This window comes from Borostomias antarcticus (genome assembly GCF_949987555.1).
Source record: "Borostomias antarcticus genome assembly, chromosome: 7".
Taxonomy (NCBI): domain Eukaryota; kingdom Metazoa; phylum Chordata; class Actinopteri; order Stomiiformes; family Stomiidae; genus Borostomias; species Borostomias antarcticus.
In genome coordinates, this window is record NC_140240.1 from 26,746,948 (window position 1) to 26,773,832 (window position 26,885).

Sequence of the window (26,885 nt, forward strand, 5' to 3'; positions counted from 1 at the left end):
TCGTTCAGCAATGGGAGCCGTTCAAGAAGAGGTGGTTCATACTGAGCGGCATGGACAGAAAGCTGCTCTACTTTAAGACTTCAATGGTAATGTCCATGCAGCACAGAGAGAGACAATATAGGGCTTAATTCAAGGTTAAATGTTTGGAGTAAGAGGGTCTTGTTAGGACGAACGAGGCAGCGCGAACACTGGTCTCTTCATGTGGGATGTGGAGAACTGATAGACTGAGTAGGAGGACAGATATAGACTAGTCTGTGTGTGTGGGTGGGTTTAGAAACAGACAGTACACATACTGGGACTTTTGGGGGGGGGGGGGGGTATAAAATTGTAAAATGAGACAGTAGATATTGACAGAGGAAGAGAGGTAGCGTGAATGGACGGTAAAACCCGACTGGGATGTGTGTGTGTGTGTTTGTGTACGTTCGTGTGTGTGTATGTGCCCGTGTGTGTGTGTGTGTGTGTGTGTGTGCGTATGCATGTGTGCACGTGTGTCTGTGTGTGTACGGGCGTGCTTATCTGTCTGCCTGTCTAACTGTGTGTGTGTGTGTGTGTGTGTGTGTGTGTGTGTGTGTGCGCGTGCCTGTCTGAAGGATGCTGAGGAGCTGGGGGCCGTCTTCATTGGCACAGAGAGTCACGGCTACTCGGTGAGGCGGGGCAGGCCCAGGAACGCGCACGGGGGCCGCTGGTGCTTCGGCGTCACCATGGAGACGCCCGACAGGCAGTTTGTCTTCATGTGTGAGCAGGAGCAGGACCAGAGAGAGTGGCTCGAGGCCTTCAGACTGGTCATCTCACAACCCATGACTCCACAACACTACTCCAGTAAGAATGGCGACCGTTATCGTTATCAACAGTGGTAGTTCTTTATCATGAAATTCATTGAAAAGAAAAGTCACGTTGAATAATATTCCGTTTTCTTTCCAGTCGAGGCCAGCATTAGAAGGAGAAAATGAGTGTAATATCTGCAGGAGGACAAGTCGCACAGGAGGAAAATCATCAATCATCTGACTGTCTTATGTAGATTTCAGCTACAGGTAGCCTACTCCGCTGACAAACTGCTGGATGTTGTGATGGTCGTGGGTGGTTCTTTGTCCATACAGTCATATATAAATGTCCAGATCTGTGAAGGTTATACATTTCATTGAATATTTATCTTTGGGTAACACTGACTTGTTTACATGTTGACATGTTCACTTTGCATAATAGCCTAAATGTAGACAGTCCAGTAGGCTAAAGATGAGCCATTTGGTGTCCGAAGGCCATTCATTTAACATAAAAAGACAAATATGTATATATAATATTAAATCACTCAACTCTTACCCTTCTTTTGATCCAGAAATATTTGTGTTGCAAAGTATTAAATTCAGAGAGCTATTCAGCTCTAAAGTGTTTGTCCCGGTGAATGACAAGTGTTTTTAAAATGTTGAAATTCAAACTAAAAATATAAATGAACACCAATGGCATAGTTGTGTTAGCGTTTTCAACAATATATAGAATAATGTGATGAGGTGAGTATGAATCTTTGAAATATTTTATGATTACACCTTTTCACCTCTCCACCTGTGGAACAAAAACATGTACACAAGTTAATATTTTAACTTTATTTCAAAATGTGTACCAGTGACACATCAAATATGTGGCATTCAAAATCATGGTCATTGTTTTCTGGGTAGTTATATTCCTGCCTATCTAAGCATGGATATATAACCTTGTGATTATGAAAAATGGGCATAAATTTTCCTTTTGGGGATTTATTTTTTAAACGGTGTCATACTGAAGGACATTAGGGGTACATTCATATGAATCACAATAAAATAAAATAAAATAATTACAGTATTGGTTTTATTCTTGAATACAACTACCATAATATTAAGGGCATAGGTGACACTCAAATGAACATAAAAAGCATTTTAGGGAATTGTAATTGTTTCTTGTGTATGTTTTTGCTTCTTTGAAAACCTTTGACTCATAAATTTGAAATTGTCTTTGTCCACACAGTTGAAATGTTCATAAAATGTAGCTATATTTTCATTAGCCAATCAGAATATGCACTGGGGCCCATGACGCAATATGCCACACAACTGCTTTTGATGTGCAAGGATCATTATAAAGTAGAAGCCTATTTATGCTCTGTGCACCAGCTCCACTACTTCCTGAAAGTCACTTGGCATCTTTATTTACTGTCCTAAATGATTGGATTAAGTTATTAATCAGGTGTGCGGCAGACCCAGCGCACACCTGATTAATCACTTAATCCAATCATATAGGACAGGAAATAAAGATGCCAGTGACTTTCAGGAAGTAGTGGAGCTGGTGCACAGAGCCTATTCGTTTCGGTTTCAGTTCGGTCTGCTACAATGGAACTACACGAAGAACTTCTTACAAATATCTACGACTGTCTCGAATGCCCTATATGCCACGACATTTTCTCAAATCCAGTAACATTACCCTGTGGTCACAGTTATTGTATGAAATGTATAGGCGCACATATTAAGGGAAAACCGTCGTCGAGGAAGGATTGTCCCGAGTGCAGGGGTGAAATTCGACCAGGACCACAATTCATGAAGAATGTGACACTTTGTGACATGGTGCAAGTTTATATTAAGCATAGAGATTTCAAGACGAATATAACACTTTGTGACACGGTGAAGGTTTCTAATGATCGAAATGTTGTATCCAACGACGAATCGGCCGGACACAAAACAGAAGTGGTAAGACATTATTTTTTGCAACATTAAGCTGTCCACCGCCTGAATCACGTCCTTAGAGGTCGCTGTTCGCTAGGCTATATTATATCAACTCCAAATATTGCCGTTAGAAAGATTGGGAACTGCAAACGATTCATAATGAACATTTTTTCATTCATCTTTTCCCAATTTCCCAGGAGGTCTGTGAAGCCTCACAACAGACATCGGCCAGTTTAGAATGGCACCAGGAACAGGTAAAACAGGTGTAGGCTAACGAAGATAATTTCATCATATTGTTGTGGTCAGAGAATTTGACTCATGTGTTCTGTCAACTGGTCATAGCCTGACACCCCAGATGACCCCTGTCCAGAGGTGACGGTTCCAGAGGACAGAGACCCATGTAAGGAATCATTCATCTCCTCACCTTCAAAAGACAGACGCAGGGCACTGGGTATGTATGTACTTAGACAGCATTGTTTCTTACTGAAAATGGGAGTGCCTCTCAGTTTTACCAATCAACCACTAGAGGGTATATCTGCTTTAAAAGAGTCTACAACCGAAGCCCATTGAATGGAAAATCTCTATTGCCATGCTTGTTAGTTCACGACCATGATCGTGTCTTAAGAAACTGTCTCACTGACTGTGCACCCGACAAAACCAACTGAGAGAACTTCAAACCAATTTTATCCTCTCAACTTTTGACCTCTGTTTTACTCGGGGCAGATTTCCCCCCTCCCCTGCCGGACGCTTCCTTCTCCAGGCTGACCCTCACCGCCGCCCTGGGCCACCGGCGCCTGGACGTCCAGAAGGATGGACGCGAGGTGGTCACCAGGCGGGCGTCGTCAGCGCGCCACGGAGACCGCTTCGACGTCAGCCAGTGTATGGCGGAGCAGGAGTACAGCCAGGGCCGTCACTACTGGGACGTGGACACGTCGGGGAGCGCCGGCTGGGCGGTGGGGGCGGCGAGGCCCGACCTCGGCAGGGGGGACCAGCTGGGCCGCACCCCCGGGTCCAGGTGCCTGGAGTGGAGCAAGGAGAGACTGGGCTACTGGCACGACGGCGTGGAGGAGCCCCTCAAACATGGCCGCCCCAGCCTGGTGAGGGTGGTTCTAGACATGAGTGTCGGGTCGCTGTCGTTCTACGGCCTGTCCGACAGCCAGACGCTGCTGCACAGTGTCCAGGAGGGGGTCTCTGGACCCGTGAGGCCGGCGTTCTGGCTGTACGGGCTCCAGGTCCCAAATACTCTCTCCTTTCCAGAGTATCAGGAGGTGCTGTGACTGCATTTCATTAAGTCGTAGAGTAACGAACGGGACATGTTTTGGACGTTTGGATGTTTTGGACATGTATAGGACGCACCGCACTCTTATAGGATGCACCGCACTCTTTAGGACGGACTGCGCTCACATATCATGCCATTCGCACACACACACACACACACACACACACACACACACACACACACACACACACACACATTACACTCTGCTGGAGATGTAATGGTGTGAAAATGTAATATCATGATTATAGTGACCAAAATTATCATGGTTTTCAGTATTATTGCAACATTGTAAAATGTGCTGAAATTTTTCTAAATCTACTGATACAAAAACTGAAATAATTTCACCAAGTTTTATATTGAAAACCACAAATTTAAAAAAAATCAATTAGGAGCACTATGCACTTTTTGTTTGCATAAACATTAAAGAAGTAGTAAAGGGAAAATGCATGTTTAGCCCTGTTTTAAGGTTACTTACGATCATATACAATGGTTCAGATCAAAACGTTGACAAAACTAGCACTTTTGAGAAAGTCTGATAATTGCTCTACCACCGTTTTGGTCATACAATGGATGTGGGTGGGCACCTTGAAAAATCATTCAAAAAACATGTTAAAGTCTCAATTTCAAAGACAAGAAACTCACCGAGGTGTTAGTTGGCGTTCTGACATATAATTCGCCATAAAGTAAGATTCTAGTTCATCTGGAAAGGCTTTTTTAAATATTTAGCATATAACTATTTAGTCGCAGCACATTCGTGTGTAAACTTCCACAAATTAGGTAGCCTAGCAACATAAACAATAACAATAGCTACCGTAAGTAGTTCCGCTTCCTGAATCCCCTCTGCGGATTGATCTACACATCACAACGGTCTCGTCAATACAAGTCAATGGATTTCATAAAATTATCAATAAAACCCTACAGGATTCATACTTTGCAGCGAATTTGATGTCAGAACACCAACGGACACCAAGCTCAGTGAGCTTCTTGTCTTTGAAATCGAGAGTTTAACATGTTTTTGAATGATTTTTCAAGATGCCCATCCACATCCATTGTATGACCTAAACAGTGGTAGAGCAATTATCAGACTTTCTCAAAAGTGCTAGTTTTGTCAATGTTTTGATCTGAACCATTGTATATGATCATAAGTAACCTTAAAACAGGGCTAAACATGCATTTTCCCTTTACTACTCCTTTAAAATAATGCATCTTGGAGGGTGTTGCTTGTTTGATTGATGCTGGACAGTATTTACAGTGAGTTTTTCAAAGCGTGATAATCAAACATGGTTTCAATGATAATTTTATCACGATAAATGTAATAAAAGTTTATCACGGTTTATCATTATACCAGTTATCATTATATCCCTACACTGCATACTCGGTGTACACTGACTGCACTACTTATATTGTCCTTTATTACTTATATTACAGTATATTGTCCTTTTTCTTAGCATACTTATGCTTTTTTGCACTAGCATTTGGTACTCGCTCTTTGCACTGTCCTGTCTTTGCACTGTCCTGTCTCATCCCTGCACCCTATCCAATGTTATGCACAAAGCAATTTCCTTGTATGTTAAAAAAAATAAAAAGTACACACTATGCTCCACTATTGTTTCAATATTTCATGTGAGTTTCGCGTTGTAACAATAGCGGTGCCATGTTTGTCCCCTCCGGAGTCTCGTTGGCTGGCTGGCAGATGGAGGAGGCGTGTGCTTGTTGAAACAGCGCGCGCAGATGCCGTTTTGTAACATACAAGTTTGTGTGCGGACAAATCTCTCCAGTGGAAAGGACAGTGATTAGCGACAGACGCCAGTCTCGACAGCATTTGGAGGGATTGTAAACAAGCGTGCGCAGCTCTCGAATTAAGGAATATAAATTAATTTCACGCAGGCTTGTGTCACCACATTCGGTGCAGCTCGGAATATGCGAATGTAGCCAGGCCAGGGGAACACGGGCTGTCATTCACACGGCGAGAGTATAAATGTTTCTCACCGTGGCATTTTCAAATATAATCTTCAACAGTGCAGAAGATGCGCAAGGACGTCAGGATATTGCTCGTGGGGGAGCGTAAGTACATGTGTGTCATTGTCGAATGGTGCCGTCAGGCTCCGTAATGATCCGCAGGGATGCTAACATTAACATGCTAGCTAGCAGCCATCAGTAGCTCCCACAGCTGCTCGCGTGATGCTGATGATGCTCAGGTGTGAGGCTTATGCAATCTTGCGTAGGCCTAGTATCGTATAGTGCTGCTTCTTTCCCCCATAATTCAGCCGCCATAGTCAAGTCCTCCGTAAGCTGTCAAATCCACTCCAGGGCAGGCATGGAGGCAATGTGTCACTGAAGTAACTTGAACGTACAGTCGAGGCTTTTGAGAGGTAGCAGGGATAGTCTGTCTGCGATGCTGCACCCATAGCCAGCTACTGTTGTATCTAGTGTGTACAGAAAGAAAAAGATAGCTCTGTGTTTCAGTGCTGTACTCTGCTTGTTCATATTAATAATGCAAGAGCAGTGCAAGGTCGAGCAAAGTGCTTCTTCCTCCACTGCCAAATCTGGAATTGAAAGTTCTCTCTTTGCCAGCGGTTAGACCTGAAAGTAATGTTCTCTCCCTCTCTCTCAACAGCCAAGGTGGGCAAGACTTCCCTGATCATGTCACTGGTCAGCGAGGAGTTTCCAGATGTGGTACGAAAACATCATATACGTGTTGTCTTATTTGTTGAGTGTGCAGTGTATTCCTAAACATAACCTCATATGAAAGAGTGAATTAGGTAATATTCCGATAACCAATATGACAGTAACCAAGTTCAAAGCGTGCGTTTGTGTCACTCCCATTTTAAATATTATTTTTATGATGGCCATCCGTGCTTCGGGTGACTCACAGGTTCCCTATCGGGCAGAGGAGATCACCATCCCTGCTGATGTCACTCCAGAGAGAGTCCCCACACACATAGTGGACTACTCAGGTACCGCACTGAGCAAGTCGCCTTTCATGTCCCATCTGTACAATACCGCTGCTGTACTTTGTAGCCTAAACAGAAGGCCTAGTTTCATGTCGTAGGTCATACAAACCTGATTGAAGTTATCTTGGCGTTAACATTATGCATTTTATATTCGATACAGAGGCAGAGCAAACGGATGAGCAGTTGTTTCAAGAGATATCCAAGGTGAGACCAGTTATTGGTGTAGTCTCGCCTGAGATGCCCAAACAGAACTGCTGTGTCCAGGTGGAAGACACTAATGGGTGTGACTGTCCTTCCCTTTCTTTACAGGCAAATGTGATTTGCATTGTGTATTCGGTCAACAACAAAAAGTCAATAGAGAAGGTGAGTTCAGTGGTGGCAGTAGATCTCTCGCTCTGACCTGAAAGTAGATTTTGATATCAGTTATTTCATTCAGTTGTTGTTACTTGCAAAAGACACACAGAATTATATCCAAAGGTTAATGTGTGGTCTGTTATTTAGGTGACCAGCCACTGGATCCCACTCATCACTGAGAAAACAGACAAGGACAGCAGGTGTGTGTGATCTAGCTCAGGCTTCCCAGAATACAGACCTCTGCCATGCAGAATGCTTCGATGAGACCAAGGGAGATCCGGTATAGAAATAGAATCCAGCCTGGCCAACGTTTTAGCAGTGTTCTCCTCTGGTTCTCTCCTACCAGGGTTCCCCTGATCCTGGTGGGGAACAAGTCGGACCTGGTGGAACACAGCAGCATGGAGACCATCCTGCCCATCATGAACCAGTACACAGAGATAGAGACCTGCGTGGAGGTGAGACCACAACGCTGCTGCTCTTTCTTCTCAGTGCTGCTTACTACTTATACTATTGCTGCTTACTATACAGTGATTATTAGATGCCTTATTCAGATTCAGAATTCAAATTCAGAAAACTTTATCGTGACAAGAAATCGTCTTAGACTGGCTCAACAATCAACACAACAACAATCTCATCAACACAACACAGACTAAGAACATATAGTACATATTGCTAAAACCAGCACAAATAATCAATAGAACTAAAACATGATGATAGTGTGTGCGTTACTGTGTGAGTTACTCCTCAGTGTTTGTGTCATTCCGACCTTGTCTCAAAGAGTGTGTTCGCTGAGCTGGGCCCCTCTTGGACACAGTGTGAAGCCCTAGTGTTGATTACACAGGTACTGGTCGTAAAGCCGAGCTATACCATGCTCATCAGTATGACTGTTTGTGGGTGGGGTAATACTGTGTGCTGTTCACGAAACTTAGAAACTGCAGAGACTGTAACGGCATTTAAATGGCATTTAATCAGATCAGAATCAGAATTTGTTTATTGCCATGCAGTTTTTCAACATATTAGGAATTTGCATTCGGTCGTGGTGCATAACATGGAGACAACATTGGACCGGGTGCAGGGACGAGACAGGACAGTGTAAAGACAGGACAGTGCAAAGAGCAAGTACAAAATGCTAGGATAAGCTAGTCAGAGGGGGACACACCTTGTTGAAGAGGCTGATGGTCGTGGGTAAGAAGCTGCTTCTGTGGCGTGCAGTCGTGGTCCTGATGGACCGCAGCCTCCTGCCGGAGGGGAGTGGCACGATGAGATTGTGGCGAGAGTGGGAGGGGTCGGCCACAATCTTCCTGGCCAGCTTCAGGGTCCTGGAGTTGTGCAGGACCAGGTGTTTAAATGCAGGTGTCAGATGACGTACTCTCTCTGTAGCTTTCTCTGTCAGTGGGTTAGGGTTAGGGGTTAGAGTTCAACATGGTCAACATGAACTGGAAACGCCAAACAACATGTTAGGGTGTGTGAATGTTTTTATAAATACGCCAACTGCCTTTCATGTCTCGCATGTTGTCATTCTGTACCAAGAGATGAATAGGCCTACTATTTTAAACCTCAGCAAATATGGGCAAACATGATTTTGGATATCTTATCTACAAACGGAGATGTCTGTTTTTGCAAAAGAACCCCTCAAATAGGCTATGTCGTCAGTATTAATGGGAATAATAGTCTGATATAATAGTCTAATCAGATCTGTGGTCATTGAACAAGGAATTGGTTTGTTTGTGTGTGAGTGATCAAAAATCAAAATAGAAATTGGATATGGAGTTTGGATTACTGGAAAAAATTAAAAGAGGAACTTTAGGAAGATCCGTGTTGAACCGAGAACGGCAGGCCTATAGGCCTATGGAACGCTGCACTCAAGGACAAAGTTGAGTGAATGTGTGGACTTAATTTTGTCCTCTTGGTAAAAGTTGATTGCACTTTAAAAACATGAAAGAATAAAACAACACAGCAATGCAGCAACACGCAGTAGATGAGATGGTGGTTGGGAAGCAAAGGGAAGTGTTTAAAGTTTCACGGCGACTTTCTGACAGCCTTTCAACTGTTACCAACGCCCTGTAGCGGTTTCCAGATGGGATGATTGTAAAGCCGTTAAGCCTCTCCGTTCTCTATCTTTACAGTGTTCAGCAAAGAACCTGAAGAACATCTCTGAGCTGTTCTACTACGCCCAAAAAGCTGTCCTGCACCCCACCGGCCCCCTGTACTGTCCCGAGGAGAAAGAGGTACACACGCCCAGCACCGTCACCTAATGCAACGACTGAATTGAAAAGTGAATTGATTCGTCGTGAGGTGTTAACTAAGCTATTAGTGTGAGGGCAGGTACGCATGTGTGAGAGTTGGGGCTGGGTATCGATTAGAATTTAAAGAATCGATTCGATTCTCATTCACAAGGTTCAGAATTGATTATCACGATTCGATTCGATTCAATATCGATTCAGTTAGTTTTACTAAAACCTGTTGTTTTTTTTGTTTTTTTTTAGCTGTAACCTTAATTACATGACTGCCAAGTTATGCAGCACATCAATACTAGGGCTGGGTATCGATACTGATTTCCAAAAATGAATGAATGAATCATTGAATGAATGAATGAACTATTCATTCCTTCATTTATTCATTCATTCATTAAATAATGATCGATTTTGGGATTCATGAATCGATTCTGAATCATTTGATCGATGAATCGATTTTTTAAACCCAGCCCTAGTGAGAGTACCTCTTTGTCTGTTCCGACTCTCAGATGAAACCTTCATGCGTCAAAGCCCTGACGCGCATCTTCAAAGTGTCGGACCTGGACAACGACGGCATCCTCAACGATAATGAACTCAACTTCTTCCAGGTGAGACTGGACCCGGTGTTTTTCCCAGAACCATGGGGCTGAGGGGAAGATGTTTGTGAAATTTTGAGGGCTTGTCTTGAATATTAGTGTGTATGTGTGTGCGTGCGCGCAGAGGACATGCTTCAACAGCCCGCTGGCACCTCGGGCCCTGGAGGATGTGAAGAACGTGGTGAGAAAGAACGTCATTGAGGGAGTGTGTGAGGACGGCCTCACTCTAAAAGGTATACCTCACGCACTCACACACATGCACGCGCACACACACTCGTATGCTCTATCTGAGCGGAGTTTCTGTGATCCTCTCCAGGTTTCCTGTTCCTGCACACACTCTTCATCCAGAGGGGGAGACACGAGACCACCTGGACGGTTCTCCGGAGGTTCGGCTATGACAACGACCTGGAGCTCCATCAGGATTACCTGTTCTGCCCGTGAGTCTGGTCACGCGCACACACACACACACACACACACACACACACACACACACTCACACTCCCAGCCTGCCTTGATATATTCCTGGACAAACAAACCATAGCCATTGAAGCCTTTCAAGTCTATGAAGTTGTTATCCAGAAATACGCTAGGACCCTTATGAGAATAGGAGCTCAGTGATGGCAACCATACCAAGATATCCTTATTGTAAATCTGATACTGGACTCTAAAGCTCCTGTAAAACATTCAGGATTAAGGCCTCCCACCAGCGCCGACCTCGATTACCCAGGAGTCTCTCTGTCCTAGCCCTCCTCCGGGATTACCCATGAGTCTCTCTGTCTTGACCCCCCCCCCCCCCCTCTCTCTCTGACACCGCGCAGAGCATTCTGTGAGGAACCCTCGACTGAATCGGACCGCTGTTTATCCCTGTAGTCCGCCATCGTCTCCGTGGTCTCCACCGTGAACGTTTGTGTTTTGTGTTTCAGGTTGAAAATACCTCCCGACTGCACCACAGAGCTCAACCACAACGCCTACCTCTTCCTCCAGGGCGTCTTCGACAAGCACGACAAGGTGACCGAGTACGGGGATTTCAAGACGCACTCGAACGAACGAACGTGCCGTAGTGAAGAGACCCTCTGAGACCGGGGCTTTAATTCTCTCAAAGCCTCTGTGAGCATTGCGCTGTGCACACAAACGGTGTTTGCTTTGACTCAAGTGTCGCTCGTGCGTCAAAGTCAACATTGTAGAATGATTGAGGCTAGCAAAACATGGCTGACGTAGCTCCCACATAATCTTCCTACCCCCATACACACAAGAATCAGAATCTCATTTATTGTAGCCATGTAGTTTTTCACACATACTTCTAGGAATTTGCGCTGGACCGGAACAAGACAGGACAGTGCAAATGACAGGACGTAGCTCGGGAGGGAGAGCGGCCGTGGGGATTGCCAGAGCTCCCAGCGTTGTGTAGAAGTGTCCTTGAGCAAGACAGTGAACCCCAAAATCTCTCACATGCGGCACCTAGAACTGTCCCCTCACAGCAAGAAGGTCTCCGGCCTTTCCGTGCGGAGTTTGCATGTTCTCCCCATGTTAGCAAGGGTTTCCTCCCAAAAGAACCCAATACGAAAAACATGGCTACTAATCAAGCGAACGTATCTTCCTCAGGACCGGGACTGCGCGCTGTCTGCTGACGAGCTGAAGGACCTGTTTGAGGTGTTTCCCTACATGCCCTGGGGTCCCGACGTCAACAACACAGTGTGCACCAACGACCAGGGCTGGATCACCTACCAGGGCTACCTCTCCCAGTGGACGTGAGTCCTACGCGCGCACACACACACACACACACACTGATGGGTTACCAGGACTGGATCACTTAGCAGGGCTGCCTCTCTCAATGCACGTGAGTGCCACGTGAACACCAAAACCTTGTTCAAACTGTTGTCAGTCCAGCATTACTGACCATGAGTATAGCATACAACAGCGGTGCTTGTTCATTGTGGCCAAATATAAGTTTGAATACTTTAGACGTGAACATGATCTTGGTTCAACTATAACATTGCATCCACATTTACATTACAATAGTCATTTAGCAGACGCTGTTATCCAAAGCAACTCATAGTGAGCTCATTTTTCTAGAGTAAACCCACTTCACATCCCAGTCATCGTCAGTAAAGCCTTCAGTAAGAACAAGTCCCACCAGCACTTATTGCTGTAGTTTTTTTTTTTTTACTCACAATATGCCCTCTACAAACTAGTATGTGCGTCGTGTGAGACTTTCCCCCAGCAAATCTGTGTGTGTGTGTGTGTGTGTGTGTGTGTGTGTGTGTGTGTGTGTGTGTGTGTGTGTGTGTGTGTGTGTGTGTGTGTGTGTGTGTGTGTGTGTGTGTGTGTGTGTGTGTGTGTGTGTGTGTGTGTGTGTGTGTGCGCGCGTCTGCGTCTGCGTCCTTGCCAAGGTTGACCACGTACCTGGACGTCCAGCGGTGCCTGGAGTACCTGGGTTACCTTGGTTACTCCATCATCTCCGAGCAGGAGTCCCAGGCGGCCGCCATCACAGGTGAGGAGGACTGTAGTCATGGCAACAGATGAGCTACTGTGTAGAGATGCCGACGGTATCACCTGGCAGCCAGAACAATGTCCTTCCTATAGATTTGTAAAATGCCTTGAAATTCCATGTCCCTAGCATACTTATGAACCGTTTTAAAACAAATTGCAGTACAAAAACCCCTCGATTGCATTTGGAGCACATGGAATGGTTTTGTCCAGTAGCTACATTATACCTAGTCTTTCTCCAGACTCAAATATTAAGTTGAATCGTTGCGCTCCACATACTACATAAGAGTCTGGTCCACTTCAACGCCCAAGCCAGAGGCTATGGGTGGGAGCGCCCGATCGCGAAAGTCGTCACTGATTGGTGTCGCCGGGATTCCGGCGCCACCAATGAATTTCCAGGATTTGAACACTGGATTTTTGCATGAAGCGTCCCAGACCCATAGAGAGATCCGCAGCATGCAGCAACGTAGTTACACTACGTAAGCTATGCTATCAGCGAAAGAACTGTCATGGCTCTGGCGTAGAGACTACAGTATAACAAACTGCCCCCCCCAGTGACGCGGGACAAGAAGGTGGACCTGCAGAAGAAGCAGACTCAGCGCAGCGTGTTCCTCTGCAACGTGTTCGGAGACGCCGGCAGCGGCAAGACCGGCTTCCTCCAGGCTTTCCTGGGCAGGAACCTCATGGTGAGGTGCAGTAACACCCAACCTGTAGTACCTAACATCCCCCCACACACACACACAGAAACACCCAACCTTCAGTACCTAACACCCCCCCACACACACACACAGAAACACCCAACCTGTAGTACCTAACACCCCCCCCCACACACACACAGAAACACCCAACCTTCAGTACCTAACACCCCCCCACACACACACACAGAAACACCCAACCTGTAGTACCTAACACCCCCCCCCCACACACACACACACCGTAACACCCAACCTGTAGTACCTAACACCCCCCCCCCACACACACACACAGTAACACCCAACCTGTAGTACCTAACACCCTCCCCCCACACACACACACAAACACCCAACCTTCAGTACCTAACACCCCCCCCCACACACACACACACACCGTAACACCCAACCTGTAGTACCTAACACCCCCCCCCACACACACACACACAGTAACACCCAACCTGTAGTACCTAACACCCTCCCCCCACACACACACACAGAAACACCCAACCTTCAGTACCTAACACCCCCCCCCCACACACACACACAGTAACACCCAACCTGTAGTACCTAACACCCCCCCACACACACACACAGAAACACCCAACCTTCAGTACCTAACACCCTTCCCCCACACACACACACACACAGAAACACCCAACTTTCAGTACCTAATACCCCCCCCCACACAGAAACACCCAACCTACCTAACACCCCCCCCCCACACACACACAAACACCCAACCTGTAGTACCTAACACCCCCCCACACACAGAAACAACACCACACAGAGAAACACCCCCACACAGCTCTGACCTACCTAACTCTCCCACACATCTGTGACCGCTCATGGTGTGGCACAGAAACAACCCCACATAGCTCTGACCTCCCTAAACATGCCTCAGGTCGGAGGTAAGGCGCGCTTCTCAAAAACAATTGTAGGTAGCTGCTTTTCCATAGAGAAGAACAGACAGAGCAGAACACGTTAAATTAAAATCAGAGACGAAATTATTTCACCATTTATTCTCGACTAAGAGACAAATAACGCAGACGCCTTCATCAGAGCGTATCTCTGTACTTGTTGGGTGTGGCCTCATATTGCATAGAGCAGGGGTTCCCAACCTCCCTTCCACAGAGCCCCCCTAACTTACACTTGATGTAAGCCCCCCCCCCCCCCCCCCCCAAAAAAAATCGCTGTGAACCTCCAGTCTGTGTGTGTTCATATGTGCGCAAATTCCATCAGGTGTAAGTTGGGGTACAATTAAGCGCTTCGCCAGTGTAGCAGGAATATTAATGTTGACATGATTCATAGTCTCAGATTAATTTGTTGAATTTATATGGTATCGTAGAGCTGTAAATACAAGGCTTTTTGGCCCTTCATCAGATATGATCATGTATTTTGTTAAAATTGCTGTTGCTGACATGTCAATAACATTATTCTTTGTCTAGCTAATATTAAGGCCTCAAATTGTCTGGGGCCTGGCTCCCCCCCTGCGATTGTTGGCGCCCCCCTAAGGGGGGCCCGGACCCCAGGTTGGGAAACCCTGGCATAGAGAATACTTGATGAGAAGCATTGCCAATTAACATTATAACAAAGACGTTAGTGATAATTGAACAATCAATCAATAGTGGTAATTAACATGAATACATGTGAACTAAAAACTGTGTAATTCATTAGAAGACTATATTCCTAAACTATGTCCATTGCCTCCTAATGGCTCAGTGGAGTTGATTTGGGGGTTTTGTGTTTTGTTTTGTACTGTATGACACGACGCCATTTTCTTTTTCTCCCCAGCGGCAAAACAGAATGAAGGAGGAACACAGATCCTACTATGCCATCAGCACCACGTACGTGTACGGACAGGAGAAGTACCTGCTGGTGAGTCTGGCTAGTTCACGTCGCTCTGAATCTATGCGGTTGTTTTCACCCACCGGCTCTATGCTCAAATGTATGCCGCTCAACATGTGCCTCGTTAAAGGGGAACAACCCCCATTTGTTAAAAATAGATATTAATCTGGAGCCAATATAACATGATGGAAAATATATTGCAGCCTGCTCACGCACGCGCATATTGTACGGACGCGCCCGAAAGCGGGTAGATGGTAATCAAAGTATACAGAGTATGGAACTTCAACTACATTTGCCATGTAAATAAACATGTACTCTCTGCCTCCCTTCTCTCTCTCTCTCTCTCTCTCTCTGTCGTGTTCTTTCTCTCCTCCCCCTCAGCTCCACGAGGTCTTCCCAGACTTTGAGGTCCTGTCGGAGGCCGAGCAGACCTGTGACCTCGTGTGTCTGCTCTACGACGTCAGCGACCCCCACTCCTTCGAGTACTGCGCCAGAGTGTTCAAGGTGCTCGTGCGCTCACCTCCGACCGGCCGAGGGAGGCTTTCAGATCACTACTCTCCACTTATTGTTGAATGAACGTCATGTAAAGTAATAGTTTGGTACAAATCCTCTTGTGTCGGTAGGTTGCACAAATTTGCAGCTAAAGCCAGTGTCCCAAGTCCTGACTAATGATAATCAAGTGTTTAATCAGTCTCTGCCGATGTAATCTCGATGTTGTATAGTATAGTATATAGTATATATAGTATAATATAGTATAGCACAACATCGTCCCCGACTGGCAACTCCCATTGTTACGTGTTTTTTAACTCCCCACTGACGCCGCCCCCCCCCCCTCCCCCCAGCAATACTTCATGGACAGCAAGACCCCCTGTATGATGATAGCGGGCAAGTCGGACCTGCAGGAGGCCCGGCAGCAGTACGGCTGCACCCCGCTGGAGTTCTGCCGCAAGCACAAGATGCCGCCGCCTCAGGCCTACACCTGCAACACGGCCGCCGCGCCCGCCAAGGACATCTACATCAAACTCACCACCATGGCCATGCACCCGTGAGTAAGAACCTCCTTAACACCCCCCCCCCCCCGCCGTGCATTCAGCCCCCTCCTCCTCGCGCCGTAACCCCCCCCGCCCACCCTGTCCCAAGGCTCTACGAATCCTTTAAATGATATTCCCGAGGTCCTCCTGAAACCTCTCCTCGTCGGTCTCCTCCAAAGCAAAAGAAACCTGACCGCTGACACGCGAAGCTTTGACCTTTCACCCTCCCGCTCCACCTCTTCAGCGTTCAGACTGTTACATAAGCACGGATTCCGCTCAGTTCACGCTCTAACCAACACACACACATACACACACACTAGGGCTGTCAAAAAAAAATCGAAGTTTGAAAAAAAAAAAATGAATATCTTTTTTTTTTTTTTTTAAAGAAGTTCAAACCTAAATTTGAGAGTTTGCATATTGTAATATTAATAAATAATATATTATTTATCAAAAATTATGCAGCTAATCGTGTTCATGCACGAAACGTTCATTTCCCGCGCTGTCAAAAACACCTCAGCGAGGGGTAACAGTGTTCACAGTACAATATTACAGTCAAGGGTTATTTTATTAGGCTATTATATTCATGAAAAATCTTTATAAAAAAAATATATATAAAATTGAATATTGTTCGAACTCTACTAAATTAATTTGAATATATTCGAACTCAATTTCAGGGCACTTTTGACAGCTCTAACACACACGGGTCTAAACACAAAGTGCTGACCGCTGCACACGTTTAATCCAGCAAATATTTTTGTGTTTAATTAATCCCCACAGTTGCGCCGGTAACAAAAAAATTCGAATCACAAATGTCTGAACAGTTGTGTGAGACTTTCCCCCCTCAACTCCTTGTCAAGGCTGACCACGTACCTGGACGTCCGTTGACATCGTAGAAATACTTCAAAGGGCAAACACATCCACATCTTTAGACATGTTTGCCCTTTGAAGTGTTTCCGTGATTTGGTCTCCTGAGTGGCCACTAGAGGATAATAGATGGCTTAGCCCCCATCTCTGAAGAGGTTTGGAGGTCACTAGGTCTAACGTTTGTCTCTTCTTTAGTAGTTTGGCCATGTAAAGTAGTTAGACCACAGTCTTTCCCCTAGGATCCCCCCCCCCCCTGAGACTACTAGTGCCGTCGCGGGATGGGCATGCCACAGATACATGGTGTCGACAGCGTCGTTTGTTAGTATCAGTGCATACACTGAGCTGAAATAAAACGAGTGCACGTAACTTGGGTAAATAAGTACTATTTATTTACAACAACATAAAAACATATTACTAGAAAAAAAAAATCTTGCAGAAAATATGAATGCTGAACAGCTGAAAAGAAATCGCAAAAGCATTTCTGAAAATGCATAGTCTAAATGTGAAAAATGTGAACTTGAATGCAACACCATTTAGTCTGCAAACCGTAGCCTGGCTAATGTTAGCCTACATAGTTACTAACATCAGAAGACACCAAACTGTGATGACATTATTTAAGTAGCTGCTAGCATCAGAAAATATTCATTTCATCATCTCTCACTCCCAGTCAGAAAATGTCCGCTAGCCACGATGCAAATTTTCGCTATGTTAAACTCCATTGACATATCTGCTAAAAATGTTAGCGATCTAAAACTCCACTACTATTGACTTTTTGGAGGGGCGGGGGTCCCGTTGGGGGGGCGGGCCCCCCATCCAAGGCAGTGGTAGGGGAAACACTGGACCATGTGAAGTAGTTTGACCATGTAAAGTAGTTTGACCATAGTAGATGTTTAGTTTGTGTGAAGTAGTTTGACTTTGAACATGTAAAGTAGATGAATGTAAAAACCCAAGTTTTTTTTTTCCTAAAGCTGAATTTCTTCTTGAGTGTGTGTGTGTTGTACGCTGTGCACTGTGACTGTGGTTCACACACTCTTTGGTGGCGTGTCGTTGTGTTCTAACTTGTCTTCCTCTTCCTCTTCTTTCGGTGTGTGTCTACCTCTACTTGCCTGTGTGTGTGTGTGCACGTGTCTGTGTCTCTCTGTGTCTGTGTATGCACGTGTGTGTGTGTGCGCATGTGTGTGTGTGCGCATGTGTGTGTGTGCGCATGTGTGTGTGTGTGTGTGCATGTGTGTGTCTATGCACATGTCTGTGTGTGTGTGCACGTGTCTTTGTGTGTGTGTGTGTGTCTGCGCGCCACTCTCAGACACGCACGGCTGCGCTGCATGTGCACATGTAACAGGTGCACCTTCTGCCTGTGCCAGAACTTCCTCAACTCAGAGCTGCTGCAGACGGTGAAGGCCAAGATCTACACGGCCGTGCTCAGCAGGTCTCTCTCTTTCTCCTTCTCTCCCTGTCTCCTTCCCTCCCTCTCTTTCTCCTTCTCTCTCTCTCTGTCTCTCCCTCTGTATCTACCTCTTGCTCTCTGTCTCTCTCTGTGTGCCTCTCTGTCTCTTTCTCTCTTTCCTGTCTTTCTTACTCTCCCTCTCTGTGATGCTCATCCTCACGGTGATGCTCATCCTCACAGTGATGCTCATCCTCACGGTGATGCTCATCCTGTGTGTGTGTGTGTGTGTGTGTGTGTGTGTGTGTGTTTGCGTGTGTGCGTGTGTGTGTTTGCGTGCTGGCGTGTCTTTCTCCACACATCCTCCTCTTGTTTCCTTCTTTCTCTCCTTCCACGTCTCCCCTCTGCCCCCCCCCCCCTTGTTCCTGCTCAGTTCCTTGCTCTTTTCTGTTCACATGCTCCTTATTCCTTTCAAAAATGTCATCAAGGAAATCTCAAAATATCGTATTAAAGTGCATTATGCATGCATCATTAAGCCCAAATCTCAGGTCTTGTCTTCTAAGTATTCTGATGAAATATAAGTTTATTCAAGCGAAGTTCTTTAGTGTATCAGAAAAGCAGATGGTCCTAATTACAGTTTTTGAGGAAATTGCTGTATTGAACATCTGTATTTTACAGGGGTTATGTAAAAGAAGGCTATTACATGCCAAGTTTCATTTCTGACAAATTTTGCTAATCTTTTTATCTCTCCTGATTTCCTTTCTTTCTCTTCTCTCTACCTTCTTACCCCTCTCCCTCCCTCCATCTCCCTCTCTCTCTCCCTGTCTCCCTCCCTCCCTACCTACTGCCCTGCCTACCTCCCTGTACCCTCCCCTCTCTCTCTCTTTCAGACATGTGACTCATGCCGACCTGAAGAGCTCCACCTTCTGGCTGAGAGTGAGTTTGGGAGCTAGCGTGTTGGCTGTCGTAGGCTTGGCCATGTACAGAGTGCTCCTTAAACGACGGTGATCCACCTCCGTGCCAACCCCCTTCCCTCCACCCTCTCTTCTGTGCAATATATTCCCCCCTCCCAGAGATGCCAGGGGGAAAAAGAGCGAACAACCTTTATTTTTAATTTTTGTAGCCTACCTGTGGAAATGCATGATTATTGCTGTCTTGGTTGCTGTCTGAGCTCAAAGTTTAGATATTATATTTTATATTTGTATTTAAAATGTAAGATTATAAATTAAAGTTATTATGCGAAAAAGCTATTTGCGGTTGCCTGCGGGTTGAAATGATGAACAAGTCAATGAAATTGGGTGGTGAAAAAACGTATGCAATAAAACCAATAGACCTGTATATGAACTGTTGAAGACCAGACTGAACAACCTGTAAATACTGCAGCTTATATATTTGTTTGTCCACCGGCAAAAGGGACTTTCATGACCATAAACATAAGCTATAACCGATTGACCACAAGTCACGTTCATGACATTGAATTGCAGAGGTGCCTGGTTCTGGTTTCCTCTGAGCTCAGTAGAGGCAGCGCTGTTTGGAAACGGCGTGTCCTTTAGGTCACCTTTCATGAACAGAGAGAAGCTGAGTTGCACTCCTGTGTTTTCACATCTGAACAGGCCTATGCTTCCCCCATAAACGTTCATCTGTTGACTGATACTTTCCCGGCATCTTAAACCCTAGCTTAGACTGCTGCTCCCTAGCCTGGCGTCGCCAGCCTGATCTTGCGGTTTCATATTCGATTTCACGTTTCAGATCAGTCTGGACATCCAACCGTTCTAACGGAATCCGCTCGAACAGAAATTTGTTCATGCCAATCACTACCATTTATCTGATATGGGGCGAGTTTAATTAGCTGATTGGCTATTCGCTAATTGGTTGTAGGTCTATCCAATTGTGTCCAGAGGCTTTTTGATCTACGCCCGTTGGTAACGCCCTTTGGGAATTGGAAAGCAACTGAGTTTCCAGACCCTTTGCATTTTTGCGAATTGGGTCTGGCGCAGCCAGGCTAGCTGCTTCCCCCGTCTCATAATTAACCCTCTAAGGTCGTTTTTTTTAGCCACCCAGCAATTACACACAAACACACACGTGGGTGAGTGGCGACGCACAAACACATGCATTAGCGGTTGCCGGTGGAATTTTTCCTCTGCATTTTTCCCATCCCAAGTTGTCGTCCTCCAGGGGCAACCAGGAGGAGTGGGCAGCCTCGTCAGTGGTGCCCGGGGACCAACTGCTCAGTCCATGTCCTGGTCAGGGACCGGACTGTAGAGTATCTATTGGGTTCTATGTGGAGAGAACCCGAGTGAGCACGGGGAGAACATACAAACGCCACACAGAAAGGGAGTTTGCAGAATCAAACCCACAACATTCTTGCTATGGGGTGACGGTGTAACACACCGAGCCACCGCGCCACCCACAACAATTTGGCATTTAGTGTCTTGCTCCAAGGACACTTCGACACGCTGCCTGGAGCTGGGATCAAACCAGGGGGCCTTCCAATCCCCAGCCGTCTTGTCTTCCTGTGAGAGTCACTTTGTCTCTGGTCCCTACAGAACTGTAAAAACCTGCATGCTTAGGATCACTTCCTAATGTTGAGAAGCCCTCCCTCCTCTCCAGCTGCTAGGATACTTTTTATCATCTGCCTTTCCACAAATTTATAATAAATAACTATGATAACCTTGCCTCACGACTGTTCATTTACCTAGCTTCGTAAAATAGCCACTGAAATTGTTGTACTTCGTGAATTTAACTTTTCTCTCTTGACACAACAAACCGAGTGCCATTTTGTTTTAAGACCTGCTGTGTTTGCTGTATTCCAGTTTTCTCCATGTTTTCAGTGAAGATCTGCTAGGGCTGGTTCTGGTGTGTGGAGTGAGAATCCAATTCTGTAGAGGCAGAGCCAGTGATATAACGCTCACTTTCTGAGGATGTGGTAATCACACTAGTAGCTGCATTTCCACCTATGGACACACAGGGGTAGTATTGTGTAGATTATTAGAATACAACCCCCCCCCCCTAAATCATATCAGAGGCAATTTGTTAGAAAATGGTCCTGAAAAATAGTTGACTCATCAAAAAGTTGCACCTTCCCTAAAGCATCCTTTTGTTCTGTGTTGTATAGGCTATGGAGGAGATCAGCACACAGCAGTATGTTTTAACACATTATAGAACCAGCCTTTTGGAGAGAGTGGAAAGGTCTGATATTTATGAGGTCCACTTCCTACTGTACATAGTCCTACTTTTTTGTGCTACATTAACTTAGGTTGCATCTCAATACTGTGGCTTCATCCTCTTACTCTTGGGTTTCATCTCAATAGTATGTCTTCACCCTCTACCCATTCAACCTCTCTTCTTGGGTTGCATCTCAATAGCGTGTCTTCACCCTCTACCCATTCAACCTCTCTTCTTGGGTTGCATCTAAATAGTGTGGCTCCATCCTCTACTCATCAATCCTCTACTCTTGGGTAGCATCTCGATAGTGTGGCTTCATCTTCTCTATACTTCCTATATTTGCATTGACCTTAAAAACACAACGGGGGAAAGGATATAGGAATCTGCTCCCGCGTAGTTCCCTCTCATCAGTGAGACGGTGAGGAACCCACTATAGGCCACGGGAACACGCCCCGGATGAGTAGCAGTGAGTGTTCATGGTTCCTTTGGCTGATGGTGTAAGACATCACATACTCTGTGAATCACATACTCTGCATGTCTGGTTTGCTGCCACTGCCTGTTGCCTAATGGCCTATTGAGAATCCTGCTGGACACCCTCAGTGATAATGATTAGCTGTAATGATCTGAGACAGGCTGACATTCCACCGCATGAAATTGCCTGTGTAGCCATGAAGATTATTCCACCTGCCTGGTTGTGCGAGTGTGTGTGCGAGTGTGTGTGTGTTTGGCAGCTTATTTGCACCTTTCTGCCAGTGTCTGTTAAGTGGAGAGAGACCTCCTCACTCCATCTCTTTATTACATTACTCAGTACGGTTAGGTACTCTCACACAGCACAGGTGTCTCCCAAGGGTAGCCTACTCTCTCTCACTCTCACTCTCACACACACTCCCTTTTTCTCTCTACCGTTCTCTCAATCTCTCCCTATAACACTCTCTCACTCTCCTCTCCCTCTCTCTCTAGCTCGTGAGCTGACGTCAGCAGCTCATCTGTGAAACTTGCCTTGTGAAACACGCTTTGCTCAATTAGATGGTTTTAATTGGCTGCTCCCATCACCTCGCCCCCGTCTGGAGTAGACAGCCGCTCGCTTACGGGTGACGTGGGAGATGTTGTGAATCGTACAGATTGCAACCCCAAGACTTCTCAGCCATAATAATAAGTCTTGGGGTCATTTAAGGCCTACTTGGCGTGATGTTGATGTACGTGGCAATATGAGAGCAAGAGTGATCTTGGCTGAGTCAGCTGAAATGAGCCTGGTTACAGTAGATCCGTCAAACCACACCTGGCAGAAGATAGCATCCTAAATAAGTTGAAGTAGGTCTTTTTTCTGTGGTTTAATTTTATAGGCGGTGGTATTTAACCTACTAAAAGTGACATGTAGGAGGTGTTTGAGAACATGCCTACACCCAAAAATATCCAAGGATATACTGTTTCCATGGTACTGTCATCTGATAGTGAATGAGAAAAAGAGCGTGAGTGAGTCTCTGATGAAATGTGAGTCTACACACTGGAGCATATAGAAAATAGACTGTTCCCAGTAGTTTATTAAATTAACCTTTCAATCTATGTGATCATCAGAATGAGGTACTGGGCAGACAAACACTCATTACAAAGGACCCATTCACCAATCAGATGCTGGCTACACAGTTGTACAAGTTAGGTGTGATCACTTAATCGGCAAACAACCAGTGGAGACATTGTGCAAATGTCTTGCTCAAGGACATGTCCTGTAGCATTTTGTATTCAGTCTTAGATAGTTTATAGTTTGACTGATTTATTGATGTTTGACTGGTTGTTTGCTGATTAAGTGATCACACCTAACTTACCTGTGTAGCCAGCATCTGATTGGCGAATGGGTCCTTTATAATGAGTGTTTGCCCTGTACCTCATGCTGATGAAGATCCCATAGATTGAAAGGTTAATTTAATTAACTACTGGGAATAGTCTATTTTCTATATGCACCAGTGTGCAGACTATTAGGTTTTGTCTAATATCCATACTGTAGCTCCATACCAGCCTGCGCACAAACACCATCACCACAATCATTAGTCTGCAAAATGTGACTTCAGCTGAAAGCACAGGTTTGTTTGAAGGGTTTGTTTGAGGCGCTTGGTCGTTATGGGTTGGGTCCCATCATTGGGTTGATGGATAAAGCCTGCCTGGAGGATGTTGTTTATGGCCCTCAAACTCAGCCTGGGATTTACAGGTCTCTCAACCATCCACCACCCAAACACAGAGACTCAACCCTCCACCACCCAAACACAGAGACTCAACCCTCCACCACCCAAACACAGACTCAACCCTCCACCACCCAAACACAGAGACTCAACCCTCCACCACCCAAACACAGAGACTCAACCCTCCACCACCCAAACACAGACTCAACCCTCCACCACCCAAACACAGACTCAACCCTCCACCACCCAAACACAGACTCAACCCTCCACCACCCAAACACAGACTCAACCCTCCACCACCTAAACACAGACTCAAACCTCCACCACCCAAACACAGACTCAACCCTCCACCACCCAAACACAGGGACTCAACCCTCCACCACCCAAACACAGAGACTCAACCCTCCACCACCCAAACACAGAGACTCAACCCTCCACCACCCAAACACAGAGACTCAACCCTCCACCACACAAACACAGAGACTCAACCCTCCACCACACAAACACAGACTCAACCCTCCACCACCCAAACACAGACTCAACCCTCCACCACCCAAACACAGACTCAACCCTCCACCACCCAAACACAGAGACTCAACCCTCCACCACCCAAACACAGAGACTCAACCCTCCACCACCCAAACACAGACTCAACCCTCCACCACCCAAACACAGACTCAACCCTCCACCACCCAAACACAGAGACTCAACCCTCCACCACCCAAACACAGAGACTCAACCCTCCACCACCCAAACACAGAGACTCAACCCTCCACCACCCAAACAGAGAGACTCAACCCTCCACCACCCAAACACAGAGACTCAACCCTCCACCACCCAAACACAGAGACTCAACCCTCCACCACCCAAACACAGACTCAACTCTCCACCACCCAAACACAGAGACTCAGCCCTCCACCACCCAAACACAGACGCAACCCTCCACCACCCAAACACAGACTCAACCCTCCACCACCCAAACACAGAGACTCAACCCTCCACCACCCAAACACAGACTCAACCCTCCACCACCCAAACACAGAGACTCAACCCTCCACCACCCAAACACAGAGATTCAACCCTCCACCACCCAAACACAGAGACTCAACCCTCCACCACCCAAACACAGACTCAACCCTCCACCACCCAAACAGAGAGACTCAACCCTCCACCATCCAAACACAGAGACTCAACCCTCCACCACCCAAACACAGACTCAACCCTCCACCACCCAAACACAGACTCAACCCTCCACCACCCAAACACAGAGATTGAGTTTGGTGTTCTGTACTGTACTATAGGCTACAAACATGTCTCCTCGATGCATTATCTCGCCTCTTCAGGAAGTACTACCTGGCCCCTTAGTCTACTCCTAAATCATGTATTTGTATATTTTGTGTCCTAGCACTTACTGTATTTGTACTTACTGTAGCTGTTCTTACCCTTTTACTTTAGCACTAGGTTAGGTACACTTGACTATACAATGCTCTTATTGTAAGTCGCTATGGAAAAAAGTGTTTATAAGGCTTAGAGTCCTCTCTCTCTCTCTCTCTATATATATATATATATATATATATATATCGTATTTTTAAAGATGCCACATACAACATATCAGTGTAGATCCTACACAGTGCAGCTACAATACAACCAATACAATTCAAAGACAAAACAATCATCACACAATATTTGAGAACACCCCCCTTAGGATAGCGTAGACATATATAGTAATGTGTGTTTGATTACGTTCAAGGCTACCTATAATAAGAGAACTAGACGGTGGAAGCACCGGGCATTCCTCTGGCAACTGGCGTTATTAGAGCCAAATACTATGCAGTTCAACTTACTGTTCGTCATATTATGTCTCGTTTTTGGGGGGTGGAAAATTGATGGATTTTGAATCATGTAAGCTTTGAGTCGCGTGCGCGCTCTGCTGATGCCTGCCAGTCTGCGATAGCGCGCGCCAAGCCCCTATGAGAGCCAGCTGGTGAGAGGCGAACAGGGGTTCTTCGAAACCCTTCCTTCGGTGTGTGTGAGTGGGTGTTCTCGTCTCTCGGCCAAAAAAGCTCCCCTCGCTCGCTCTTTCGGTGCCCGGAGGCACGCATGCGGCAGTGGAACGGATCCGGCTGCCAGTTACAGCCCTACTCAGTGCACTCGTCCCTCCCTGGACGTCGGCCGAAGTCGGTGCTCCTAGAGAGAGGCCACTCAGATACCGCGGAGTTGGGCTGCTGGCCGAGCTGCGAGGTAGGCTACGCACCGAGAATTGTACACTTGCTTGACTTTCCCAGGGGGACACACACAGACAGACACACACACACACACACACACACACACTCAGCCAGATATCTTTAGAAATAGGATGACAGTGTAGGGCACATCTCTGCTGTCGATTGATGAAGAGTCGGCGCGTTCTTGCTGTCATTACTGTAGCTTTGTGAATAATGACGTCTTCTCATTCCCACAGTGTGTGATGTGCCGTCGGTGTTGTAGTCTACGAAGCCCCTTTTCTTTGCAAGCCCGTGTCGCTGTGCACTTCTCGCGTCTCATTTTCAGGTGATCTAGCCTCGCATATGCGCCGCTGTCGCTGACATTTCTGTTCGGTAGAAACTTGGATTTCTGCCTGTTCCTGTAGCCAGAGGCTGTGTGCGCGTATGTGTGTCCAGCACTTGGAGACACTGAGCTGTCACATGCGAGCAGACGAGCGCTGTAGCTACGTACTTGGACTGCTGCCTATGAAATAGGGGGACCTCTGTTCAGCTCAACAATTCAACGTTGAGACGGTTAAAGCGCACGACGGACAACCGATTGGCACCACTTGGCACTCAACTTTCTCCGTTAGCCTACCGGTATCTCAAGAATACTTTTCCTTTTCCCCGAGGAATCGAGAACGAACCTGAGCGTTATTCTCCATCCTAATATCCAATTTTCATGAATTTCGAAGGGGTTTGATTTAGATATAGGATTTCTTATCCCAACGACGTTGAAGTGGAGATGCCCAATGATAGGCTCGGCTGTAGCCTACTTGCCTTTACTGTGGTATTTTCGGGACATGGATGTGCGTGAACTGTGGGGTTCCAAGAGAGGACAATGGCAATTAACAGGACTTTTTCACTGAGGATTTAATTTTTCTCGCTCCGTGGATTGAGAG

The 26,885-nt window shown here is 46.1% G+C and overlaps 3 protein-coding genes across 4 annotated transcripts in view; all 3 read left to right on the forward strand.

Annotated features, from left to right (window-relative positions):
• Nucleotides 1-857, forward strand: part of LOC311311671 (arf-GAP with dual PH domain-containing protein 2-like) — a gene marked incomplete at both ends in the record, with an annotated part of 5,138 nt that extends 4,281 nt beyond the window's left edge. Inside the window, 2 exons of the mRNA XM_084441418.1 lie at nucleotides 9-86; nucleotides 591-857. Of these exons, the coding sequence (XP_084297544.1) occupies nucleotides 9-86; nucleotides 591-857 (345 nt within the window). The remainder of the gene's footprint in view (nucleotides 1-8; nucleotides 87-590) is intronic.
• A 2,065-nt stretch (nucleotides 858-2,922) lies between these two features.
• On the forward strand, nucleotides 2,923-3,961 carry rnf135 (ring finger protein 135; the record flags this gene model as incomplete). The annotated part of the gene is made up of 2 exons (XM_084441419.1): nucleotides 2,923-2,938; nucleotides 3,408-3,961. The coding sequence occupies 2 exons, from the start codon at nucleotides 2,923-2,925 to the stop codon at nucleotides 3,959-3,961; spliced, it is 570 nt and encodes a 189-aa protein (XP_084297545.1).
• Nucleotides 3,962-5,804: 1,843 nt separating this feature from the next.
• rhot1b (ras homolog family member T1) lies at nucleotides 5,805-19,558 on the forward strand. Of its 2 annotated transcripts, XM_084440495.1 has the most exons (20): nucleotides 5,805-6,027; nucleotides 6,581-6,639; nucleotides 6,839-6,920; nucleotides 7,078-7,121; nucleotides 7,227-7,280; nucleotides 7,419-7,471; nucleotides 7,618-7,726; nucleotides 9,398-9,499; nucleotides 10,015-10,113; nucleotides 10,226-10,334; nucleotides 10,418-10,538; nucleotides 11,025-11,109; nucleotides 11,704-11,849; nucleotides 12,492-12,592; nucleotides 13,144-13,274; nucleotides 15,072-15,155; nucleotides 15,507-15,629; nucleotides 15,968-16,170; nucleotides 18,324-18,446; nucleotides 19,292-19,558. In XM_084440495.1, exons 1-20 carry the CDS (start codon nucleotides 5,991-5,993, stop codon nucleotides 19,407-19,409), a joined length of 1,983 nt encoding a protein of 660 aa, XP_084296621.1. In that variant the 5' UTR covers nucleotides 5,805-5,990; the 3' UTR covers nucleotides 19,410-19,558. The 2 variants fall into 2 exon arrangements, with proteins under 2 accessions (XP_084296621.1, XP_084296620.1); XM_084440494.1 differs by lacking the exon at nucleotides 18,324-18,446.
• Nucleotides 19,559-26,885: the final 7,327 nt, after the last annotated feature.

Coding starts and splice junctions, on each gene's coding strand:
- rhot1b (XM_084440495.1), top strand. CDS start 5,991: ATGCGCAAGGACGTCAGGATATTGCTCGTGGGGGAGC. Junction 10,114..10,225: donor ATGAACTCAACTTCTTCCAG/GTGAGACTGGAC, acceptor GCGTGCGCGCAG/AGGACATGCTTCAACAGCCC. Junction 11,110..11,703: donor TCTTCGACAAGCACGACAAG/GTGACCGAGTAC, acceptor TATCTTCCTCAG/GACCGGGACTGCGCGCTGTC.